Source organism: Bombus pascuorum, chromosome 16, assembly GCF_905332965.1.
Source record: "Bombus pascuorum chromosome 16, iyBomPasc1.1, whole genome shotgun sequence".
NCBI classification, from domain to species: domain Eukaryota; kingdom Metazoa; phylum Arthropoda; class Insecta; order Hymenoptera; family Apidae; genus Bombus; species Bombus pascuorum.
In genome coordinates, this window is record NC_083503.1 from 5,636,330 (window position 1) to 5,648,786 (window position 12,457).

Below are 12,457 nucleotides of genomic sequence, written 5' to 3' on the forward strand. Positions count from 1 at the left end.
GTATAGAAAACGAATTGTTTGGTTTAATCAGTTGAACATATGCTGTGAAGCTAATGTCTTATTGACAACTGAAAAAGTAATAGTTTTTCAACCTCTGTTTATTAAGACCTTTTTGTTTGTTATGATATTGCAAAAGTACGTGCCCAGCTTTCTTCTATGCCTCATCTATGTATTCATAATGGTGCACATTGTATTAAAAATAATATTTGGTTATCATATGAAACTCGTCAAAGTTCCATACGCATTAATGAACCGGTCTATCGCGAGTGTACTGCAGGTGAAAGTCAGGCAGATCTTGCCATTAATAAAGAGGCATAAAACTTAATGTGATCTCCATTACGACCTTGTACTCGCTGACGTAGATATAATTCAATTTTTTGTGTATGACGTTGTGTATGACAAAGCCAAAGAAGTGGATCGGAAGTTCCTGTATTTAATGAGATAGCAGCTTCTATTGCGACAGAGCGGCTGCCTTTTTTCTATTTATTGGCGAGATATTATCTTTCCTCGTGACTAGTTTTGATCTCCTGTTTCCGGTGGAATACAATGTCTTCAAAAGGTGTGAAGGCGCAATATTTCAAATTAGCAACTCCTGAAACATTTTAAATTAAAATATTCCTTTACCTCGTGTGCTTGTTTACGTCCACCGCTGTACACAAGATATAAAGAACATGGAGAATCTGATCCTTGAAAGTTTCAGATTATGTATTAATCATTCAATATGCATTACTGAACAGTAAATAAATTTGTAATCTTTGTATAGTTCTTACTACTTTGTACAATTTTCTTTAATTTAATAGTTTGCAATTACAAACTTTTGTAATTCTTCCAATTATCTTCCAATATATGTACATACCGTGTATGTTTTTGTATATAATTTTTTTCTAAGTAATTAAATCTCACCAAATTATATCGTTTAGTTTTGTTGTAAAATGTTACACCATTTTCATGAAAATTCACATTCATATTGTTCAAATGCCGCCCCTGGCGTTTGAACTTTACATTTTTTTACACGAGATGCTCCGGAAGATCATTAGAAAAGAAATTTATCATATGTCTGAAATTCGTGAGAAGTTGTATGTCGTTGCTAAGAAGAGACACTGATTTACGGAAGGCAGGTTTTTCGCATATAAAAATAAATATAATGATTTGTAAGATGAATGTTTAGGTTGATAAATGTAGACTTTGGAGTAATCTACAAAATAAGACTTATAAGATTAGGAACCTTCCATATGATGATTTGCAAAAGGATAGAAACCATTAACATGTGCTTTTCCTTATTCGTTTGTTATTCGACATTCGTAATGATAAAAGGAGAGCACTAATGAATTCATACAAACGCATTTCGAAATTTCGTGAAACTCTTTTAGTTTTTTAGTTTACCAGCTACTGATTGATTGCACGATAAACTGATTGTGAATAGTGATATTGAATAATATATCAAGAAGAATCTCGACGGAAGAAGTCAGAGTCCCTTCAATATCTATCCAGTGTCGAGAAGACACGTTCTTTCTATGTAAAATATTTTCTTAATCATTTTATAACGAACAACGAGCGAGGGCTAATACATAAATTGACAACCTTGATAACATATGTGAATGTGAAGGTTATTGGAGGTGGGTGCCCTAAACATCACTTTCTATGTACACTATTTATCACTCACTGTTATGTGAAGTAATATTTTATACAGCTCTGAATGTCACGTCTGTTCCCTATTTTGTCGTTGATGTCATATTTTAACGTCGATTGGTCAAAGAACTACAAGGTTTTTCAACAAACAATTCAGAAACCAAACCGAGCCATTTGAACTATCTTATTGTAAAAGATATTTATTTTCTGTCATCATTGTTTATTTCTCAGAGGACTTTTCAATGATGAATTATTGTTGTCGTCGTATAATTATCTCTTAAGCTTTGATTGGTGAAAAATGATATCTTATACGGAAAAATATTTATATTTTCAGTGGGCAGATTTAATATACAAATTATTAGTAGTGAATATTACTATTTTTCTCTATATAATTATTTTGTTGTTTAGTATTACGTAAAGACGTATTACGTAATTTTTATGTAGAAATGATCTTTAAACACACATTTTAAGATGATGTATGAACGTTCGCAGATGTTATTGTACTAGAAACATCGCGGAGTAAAGATATTGTCACGTATGAATTGTTTTCAAATCAGAACCGTGTGGATATAAATTCATACATCCTTATTAAGCAATGTCATAAATGACTTTATTTAGAAATGAAACGGCTGGTGAGACAAAATGAAAGGGATGATGAATCCCTTCTTCATAAAATTGTATTTATGTTATCTTTGGTTGAAAGATAAAAATGTAACGTTGAAATAGTCAGTATACAAACCTAATATTATCCATAATAAAATTATTATACCGGATATTTTGGTGATATGATGTATCCAGTACAACCTGAAATAACCAAAAATATATGTATTAATATTAATTCCTATTTTTGTATACGAAAATACTTCTATACCTGATAATCGTTGTCGGGCTGTTGACTTAAACTCTTGTTTTAGGTATGTAATTAGGTAAATTACGGCATACTTGTCCCAATCCATATCCTCTAAATCTAGTTTGAACATATCGCTATCGTGTAACATTTTCAACTCCTTCGCCAAGTCGGAACAGTTATCCCTTTGGAAAGTCCATTCGTGTATGGTGAAAAATGCAAATGATGCGAACAGCTTATTGCCATTACTGTAACGATATGCGATATGTCGCTGCACTACATACTCATACTTTTAATAACATCACTCCACTACTAAAACTAGATAATGTTATGCATGAATCATTCGATTAATATATTTATATCCAAAACCACACAAGAAATAGCTTTGAGTGGTCTTTGATCGTGAAAGGTCGACAGGAATTGACTTTTTAGCACTGCTTTATCACCGCTTGCATTTTAATGACATTTGCAACTTCTTATTCGTTAAGATGAAGAGAGAAATATGTGCATTACAAATTTCATTTCTGACAAATACGGATGATTTATTGTGGTGAAGTAGAAAAATGCTAAGAGCCAATGTAAAAAGTTTTCATATAGCACATAACCTTAACAAAACTATGGTATAACATCGTTTATTATGAAAGATTTAGTAAATGAAAAATATATACATATTTCTGTAAACCCTCAAAATAATTTAAAAAAAATTATTCGCTACCTGTTATGAAGATATTAGTAAATATCTGGCTAATGGTAAAATTATAGGTGTAATATATTTGTGTTGAGTTAGCGCTTCATAGGATAAAACGTACATAAATATTTAAAACAATAATCTGCATAAAAGCGCGAAAGAAATGGGTTTAAAGACAATTTCACCCAAATGCAAGGTAATTATCTAAAGCCTAATGATACACGATATACAACGCTCTATAGGAATCCAAGTGCGATAATCTTATATCGTGTTTAGAAACGCTCATAAACAGCCCCGCAATATAAACATTATTGAAAATATATAGGACCACTTGGAACAAAAAATATCAAGTCACCATATTTCACCAATAAACTATTTAAAGAAGGCTGTTTTAGGAGAATGGAGAAATATATCAAGTAGAATAATCATAAATTTTTTACATTCAACGCCACGAGAGTTTCAGGCAATAATATTAGATTGCCCGAAAAGTTCTTTCGTTTCATAAGGTGATAATAGATGAACAACAATTTCTGTTTTATATTATTTTATTAAATTAGGTATGGTCCATTTAGTTCTATTTCTATTATTATATTCGTGCATAATTCAACAAACTAATATAAAACAAAAAACATTGTGAGCCTATTATTTCCTTATAAAATGAAAGAAACTTTTCGGACAGCCTAATAGAATCAGAAGGAAACTTCACTAACAAAAAAAGGCCGCGAACAGTCAGTGTTCGACCGTTCGCGGAAAAACGTGATCGCGAAGTAGACGCGTCAACGGGAGTCGTAAATTCCCATTACGATTATGTAATCGATGCCACAAACTGATCGATTACCTATTTCGGTTATGATAATACAAGTGGTTGAATTAATAAGATTGGGTTAACAGGTTATAATATAAACTTTATTCCAACAACTTGTCTCGCGGAGAATATAAATAAATAAAAATATAATTTACGAGGTCGAATTGTAATGTCGTTTACGTAATGGTTAGAACTGTTCGACTCGAATAGTTATTAACAAGACCACGATGTTAATCGTAGTAGGAGTGACTTGCAAGTAGTGAGTTGCGGTGTTGCAAGAGGTATAAATCGCAAATCAGATCTGAAGCGGGAGATGGGTTCAGCGATTTAGCGACTAGGCGACTAGTACACATATGTTGACTGATCAAAGGATGGAAAATCAGAGAAGTTCGGTGACGATGCCATGCGAAGGACAAAGAAAACAACATTAGCATAAGACTTTCCGCGCAAAAAACGCGGAAACTCAACCCACAACCAAAACTAGTGGGAAGGTCCAAAAGACTACCAGACAACCCGGAAAACACAGAAGAAGATCTCGTTCTAATCCAAGAAGAAAACAATACACAAGATCCCACCGTCAAAGAAAGCAAAACCATGAAAACTACAAGAAGCCCTCCCTCACCAGTGATACCAACAAAAAACAGATTTGAAGTGTTACAAACACAGGAAACCACCATACCTCAACAACAGAATCACACTCAAGCAACGTCAACAAAAGAATCAACAATACAAAATGCGATCGTGGAAGCCATAAGAAAGAAGAACAATGAAATGCGAATCAAAGCAAACAGGAGGACTACGTCCACATTGGGAACACCACACACCCAAGAAAAATCAAACGACACACGAACAAACAGCCCCCTCGCCCCACCTAGGAGGCCGCCGACACCACAAAATCAACACACTCATCTGATCAAACCAAAAGAGCAACCCCCACCGACAAAGACACCGATGGAACAAGCACAACAGGAACAGCCCACCAACCACCCCACAGAGGAACAACAGGACGCCCCCTCACCCACAAAAGGTAACAGGCCCCCGCCAATCAACATAACTCATCAAGACCCAAAAGACACCATTGCTCTCTTACAAGACGCTCTCAAAATCAGAAACTTTCACATCAACAGAATACACGCGAACAAACACGCTCTATACCTACATAATCTAAGCGACTACATTAAAGCAAAAGAATTACTGATAACAACAAACACAACGTTCTACACATACACACCAAAAGCACAAAAACAACACACGTTCCTATTAAAAGGACTAGACATTAACCTCACAGAGACAGAAATACTAGAAGACTTACAAGCATTAAAAATAGACGACATACAGTTTACGAAAGTATCGCGCTTCTCGACAAGAAAGTCAAGGGAAAGTAACAGACTGCTCCCAATATACATAGTACAGGTATCCCCCAATAGCAACGTCGTGAAATTACAAAAAATAAATAGACTAAGCTACTACAAAATAACGTGGGAAAAAATAAGAAAAAATGACATTACCCAATGCCACAAATGCCAACGATTAGGCCACACAGCACAAAACTGCAACTCTAATCTACCGCTGTGTAAAATGCACCGAGCCCCATGGCCCAGGCGAGTGCAAAATAAAAAAAGACGATACAATCACAAAGGATAAAATATTCTGCGTCAACTGCAAAAGCTACGGACACCCCGCGTCATACAAAGGGTGCCCCAAAATCATAGAGCTGCGCCAAAAACTTTCAGAAAAAATTAAAAAAGACAAAGAAACAAAAATCAAACGACTAGAACAGATAAGCCGAAAATACACCCCAGAACTAAAGTTCTCGGACGCAGTGAAACAACAAGCAAGACCAAAGCAGGAAATCGAAAACCCCCCTCACACAATAAACCCAAAACTAGATTCGCGGGCAAACCAAATCCCAATTACAACCGAGATCATCCCTCAACAAATAATATTAAACGCTTTCGAAGATTTTAAAAAATGTATCATCCAAGCACTAAATCAACAACAAATACAACTCAACGAATTAAAAAATGCAATATCATCGCACGAAGACAGGTTCAACACCATCTTCAACTCCTTAGATATCGCAGTCGACAATTAGCCAAAACACACCAAACCAACAAACACAACATAAAACATCCAAATTAGATTTAAAACACCTGAAAATAATTGCAATAAATGCAAACTCTCTAATCTCAAACCAAAAAAGATACAGTATGCTAACCCTAATAAACAAAGAAACCCCCGACATCGTACTCATCTCAGAAACAAAACTGAACAAAAGACACAAAGTATCCTTCAAAAACTACTCCATAATAAGACACGACAGACCAAACGCTATCCAAGGAGGAGGAACGGCAATCCTCATAAAAAACCCCCTGAAATTCAAAGAAATCCAAAACGACAAAATAACAAATTTTAAAACCCTGGAGACGACAACCATAAAAATAAAAATAAACAAAAAGGAAAACTTACTCATCACCGCAGCCTACGCAACCTACGGAAACGAAAAAGAATTTAACGACGAATTCAATAACCTCTTCGAACTTTTACAGCTCGACAAACAAGAAAACTTCCACTTAATAGCCGGCGACCTTAACGCAAAACACACAAGCTGGAAAAACCCACTAAACAATACGAGAGGAAACTTCATCAGAAACTGGCTAGACAATAAAAGCATACACTACAAAACAAACCTTTACAGCTCCGAGCTACCCTCCTACCCAAAAGGAGGCTCATACCTCGACATATGCCTAACAGATACACGACTAAAAATCCAAAACTTACGACCAAATAACACGCTCAAAACCCTAGACTACGACAGCGACCATAAAGCCATACTCTTACAGATAAACAAAAACACATCCGACTACCTAACACTTGAAACACAAACCGAAACCCCCAAGTACAACTACAAAAAGACAAACTGGAAAAAATTCCAAAAACTACTCGAACAGAAATGCGACCTAAATATCTACAACAACGTCAACCTAACAAACAGACAAATCGACACATACATAGACGAAATCGAAAAACACATACAAAGCGCACTCCAAAAATCCGTCCCAACCTTCAAACAAAAAAACTCTTGCGATCCATATATCAACAACAAAATAAAAGAACTACAACGAGACAAAAGCTACATACTCTCCAAAATAAACAATATAAAACACAACTACTCTTACGACAAAAGAGAGGAATTAGAATACCTAAAATACCTACTACACAAAATAAAATTACAACAGAAACAAGAATTCGCAAACTCTATAAACCTCTACTGGACAAACAAAATAAAAAATATCTCCAAAAACGACTCAGCCAACATGTTCCCACAAATAAATCAAATCTTCAGACCGAAAGAACAAAACCCCAACACTCCGCTCAAATTGCCTCCAGAGAAAGCTCCCCTCATCCAAGAAGCAGGTATAGAGATACACAAATCCAGCAAAGACATCGAGAATAACTTCATAATAACTAAAACAACAGATAAACTAGACATCATAGGCACCCACTTCTCCAAAACACATACCCAAAACGAACACATGGGCCGAGAAGAATTAAACAGAATCATCATCGCAGAAACGAACAAACTCAAAAACGAAATAGAACAAGACATAACGTTAAACAAAACAGTCTGCACGTTCTCAAACGAAAACACCTCAGACAATCCCAAACAACCAGAAACAGAAATAAATTACTTTACAAATTATAACCAACTAAACAAAATCTTCGCCAAGCTAAATAATAAAAAATCCTCCGGCTTCGACGGCATCCCGAACATCTCACTTAAGCACCTACCAAACAAAATAAAATGGTACTACACAGTAATATTCAACAATGCGCTAAACAACGCATACTTCCCGAAAAAGTGGAAAAAAGCCAAAATAATAGCAATCACAAAAAAAAATAAAGACGGCTCATCACTCACAAACCTACGACCAATAAGTCTCCTCCCCAACATAAGCAAAGTATTTGAAGTAGTCATCAATAACCCCCTAACTACATTCTGCAAAAAAAAAAAAAAAAAATACCAGAAAACCAATTTGGCTTCCGACACAAACACTCCACACTACACGCGACAAACAAACTCACGTCAGACATCTGCTGGGCACTAAACGCAAAACAACGAGTAGCCGCCTGCTTAATAGATCTCGAAAAAGCCTTCGACACAGTCTGGATCACAGGCCTCATTTATAAATTAATAAAAAAAAACTTCCCGAGATACTTAATCAAAATAATATGGGACATGATTACAAACAGAACATTCCTAATGACCGAGGGTTCCCATACATCGAACAAAGAATTCACCATAAAAAACGGACTCCAACAAGGAACTGTAAACTCCCCGCTACTCTTCAACATATACAACAGTGACATATTAAACCTGTTCGACATGAACAAATCTACCCACAAACGCTCCATAGCCTTCGCAGACGACCTAATCATCTACGTAACAGGCCGCAAAACTAAAACAATAAACACAGACCTCCAAGAACTATTCGACAAAATCAATGATTACTACCACACATGGAAACTAAGAATCAACGCAAACAAATGCGAAAGCATACTGTTCAAACCCAAAACCAGCGAAATCGACCCAGCAGAAAGAAAACACTGCAAAAATTTCCAATTAAAAGAAAAGTCATCCGAAGAGACAATCATACCACACAAAAACTGCGTAAAGTACCTAGGCATAAACATAGATGACAAACTAAATTACAAACAACACATAGAAACCCAACTCGCCAAGGCCAATAAAGCATTCTGGAGAGCAAAGAGACTATTTTACTCGAAACATCTCAAGAATAATGTAAAAACATTATGCTACCAAGCTCTAATTAGACCAATTATAACATACGGTTGCCCAATCTGGTACAACATACCAGCATCGCTAATGGAGAGAATCCGCGTTTTCGAAAGAAAATGCATTAGAGCTTGCCAAAATGCGTACAGATCCGAACAGAGCGGATACAAAAAATATATAAAAAACAAAAAAATCTACGACCTAGCCAACATTCACCGCATTGACTGTCACATACTAAAACTAGCAAGAAATCATTTCGCACAAGCGTCAAAAATAAAAGAAAACAGCCTAATCTTCAGCGGCTTATACCCAAACGTACTATATTACAAAAACACAATGACAACAGGCTACATCCCCCCAGAAGCGTTCCTATACCTAGACGAAAAAAATTACCTCCAAGACCAAAACAATATCCCGATAATTTTCCACATAAAAAGAAAAATAGGGATAAAAACAATACTCTACGAGGAAAACCTAAACGGACTGACTGCAGACACCAGGTGGAGGTACAACATGGCCCTCCCCCAAAAAGACACTAAAGACAAACACAGAAGAAACACAAAAAAATATTGGTGGATTCCAAACCCATAAGAAAATATAAGTGAAAACTACCAATTCGACAAAAAAAAAAAAAACCATTCCTACCACCGTATAACCTAGATGTAAGTACTGTAAATATGTAAATACTATAATCATTGTAAATAATATAATTTAACACCCCCCTCCCCTTCCCTCTCATCCCCCCCCCCCAAAATCCCACAACGCATAAAAGTAATACACCGAGGAGTCCTGTTTTGCGGCCAAGTTTCAGGACAAAATACAACACACACAAGAATACACAAAAATCACGCACCAATGCGACTTAAACCCAAAAAAACAAAAAAATAAACGCAAAAACCGAAAACCCACGACACATATTAGACCATGGCTACGTCGTACCGACGCGTATCGGTACTTTTGCCTAATCCACCCTACAACCGAAATTCATTGTTTATTGTGAATAACATACACATGTAATACTCATCTTCTTGGACAATAAACGTTATAAAAAAAAAAAAAAAAAAAACGTTGCCATGCGAAGGAATAATATCGATGGGTGTGTCTAGCGCACGGGACTATAGGATTTGTCTTTTTTTTTTTTATTTGCGTTTATTTTACAATCAATTCTCATTAGACTTTTAAGTAAATTTATCTGATGTGGTACTATGACAATGATGATTAGTAAATGTTTATAGTATGTTTGATACTATTTGCATCTAGTGCTTAGGTCTAAAGTGTAATGACTTCTTAGCCTGCGGATCTGTTCCGACGTGTCGAGTAGTTGAGTAATTAGAGAATTTTGGTGGTTGTTGACTCTTGTGCTATGTCTATTGGTGAATTTGGATAATTTTTCTTTGACTATGAGTATCTTGAGGTCGTGATATATCGTTTCGTTGGTGACGTCGCAAGGTGCGTCTACTAGGGATCTTAAGATTTTCGATTGAAATAGTTCGAGAATTTCTATGTTCGAATTACTTGCTGTTCCCTATAGTTCGATTCCATAGGTCCAAACAGGTTTTATTGCGGCTTTGTGTAGTGTAATTTTACTTTGCGTGTTAAACTTGGAACTTCGGCCGATGAGCCAGTAGAATTTTTTAAATTTTGCTTTGAGTTGTTTGGTTTTATCTATGATATGTTGTTTCCATGTCGATCTTCTGTCCAGAGTCATGCCCAGATATCTGACTGACTCTTTATCTGGAATAGGTATATTGTTAATCGTCACCTGTGGGCAAGTTTGTTTTCGTAGCGTAAAAGTTATGTGGCTGGTTTTGTTTTCGTTGACTTTGAAGCGCCATTTGTGGAACCACTTTTCCATAGATTCGACACCTCGCTCGTAGTAGACACCTCGAGAGTAGAGGAGGCAATTGTCGGATCTAAGTGCGAGGCTAATAAGGCTGTATCGTCAGTAAATGTCGCTGTGGTTATATCTGTCGAAGTTAGTAAGTCTGCAGTGTAGATGTTGAAGAGCAGGGGTCCGAGGACACTGTCTTGGGGTAAGCCAACTTCTATTGGAAATGTTGTGGTTATAGCATCTAAGTATTTTACCATGAATTGTCTATTGGTTAGGTAGGATTTTAGGATAGAGTAGTAAGTGTGTGGTAGGATTTTCTTTAGTTTGCACAATAGTCCTTCATGCCATACTTTGTCGAATGTCTGTTGGAAGTCTTGAAATACCGCAATGCAATATTTTTTCTCCTCTAAGTCTTGGGTGATTTTGTGAGTTATACGATGAATTTGCTCTATCGTAGAATGTTGCTTTCGGAACCCGTATTGGTGATCTGGCAGTGTTTTTAGGTCCTCTAAGAGTGGAAGGAGTCGCATTATAAACATCTTCTTGAATAGCTTGGGCAAGGTGAACAGAAGACTAATTGGGCTATAAGAGCTGGTTTCATGTATTGGTTTTCCAGGTTTGGGAATGAGAGTAATCAATGACATTTCCAGGGCTTGGGATAGTATTGAAGGTAGAAAATTGCATTAAAAATGGAAGCGATGATTGCAAACCCTTTTATGGGAAGCTTCTTAATGGCTTTGTTACTTATCAGATCATGCTCTTTTTTGCTTGCTTTTTGGGGATTTAGACGACGGATTAATTCTATGACGTCTAGTGATGAGAAAGGCTCAATAGGAGGAGACATCTGGAAGGGAGAGTGCAGGTATTCAGTTTTTCATCTGGAGTAGTGGGGGAATTTGATTTGAAGACGTTAGATAGATGACTGGCAAACAAGTTAGCTTTTTGTGTAGGGCTACGCGCCCACCAACTTTGCGGACAGCGAATTGCAGGGATTGTTAGCTGAGGACAAGAGAGTTTCCTGGATGTCTTCCATAGTGAGTAGTTAGAGTCAGCTGTGGGAGATAGGTTGGCAAAGTATTTTTGAAAACAAACGTTTCTATAGTTTCTAAGGGTTTTAGTGAATTTTCTTGTTGCATTATTTAGCTTGAATGTCGCGTAGTACCACTCGAAAGAGTCTTTATTTGTTGCCCGTCTATCTTTTGTTTATAGTATATACAGGGTGTTCAATGTAAAATAACTTAAGAGCTGATTCTTGAAGCAAAAATAGGACGAAAATCAAGAAGAAAAAGATTGCGTTTTCGGTTTTATTTTTGAATTATTGATAATTAAAAATCGGCCGAAATATCACTGTGCACGAGTAAATCTCCTTACACGAACAAAAATAGGTCAGCTCAAGCAGCGAGGTACACGGTGATCATCATACATGGGTAGCAGTTTATCTTGTACTACAAACTATGATGTTCGGAGACGTAAACCATCCTGCGTAAAGTTTACTAAGGAAAAAGATCCATAACAGCATATCGTAAACCGCTTTATGATATTTTCAAATAGAAAGTATTAGTGTATTTTCTAATCCATTGTCTCGATAAGTAATTAATAAACAAAAGCACATCTAGACAGTGTTTTTACCAAGTTTACACACGTTGGAAAATCGCATACGTACCACGAGTGTACGAAGTATTCACAAAAAAGTGAAAAAATGAAAATAGCAATGTCCAGAGGAAAATTACACGTGCATTAAGTATACTACAGATGCTACTGAATGTGGCTGTACGTTGTTTTACATAAAGAACAAACGATTCCCATACAAATTACTGTTCATTGTACATTATAATATTCAAATACATATACATGAAATA

The 12,457-nt window shown here is 36.1% G+C and overlaps 1 protein-coding gene across 1 annotated transcript in view; it reads right to left on the minus strand.

The window, feature by feature from the left end:
* Window positions 1-2,192: 2,192 nt before the first annotated feature.
* LOC132915182 (putative fatty acyl-CoA reductase CG5065) overlaps window positions 2,193-12,457 on the minus strand; it is a 66,750-nt gene continuing 56,485 nt past the window's right edge. Inside the window, exon 6 of the mRNA XM_060974909.1 lies at window positions 2,193-2,433. Coding sequence (XP_060830892.1) covers window positions 2,316-2,433 — 118 coding nt within the window. The 3' untranslated portion in view covers window positions 2,193-2,315. The remainder of the gene's footprint in view (window positions 2,434-12,457) is intronic.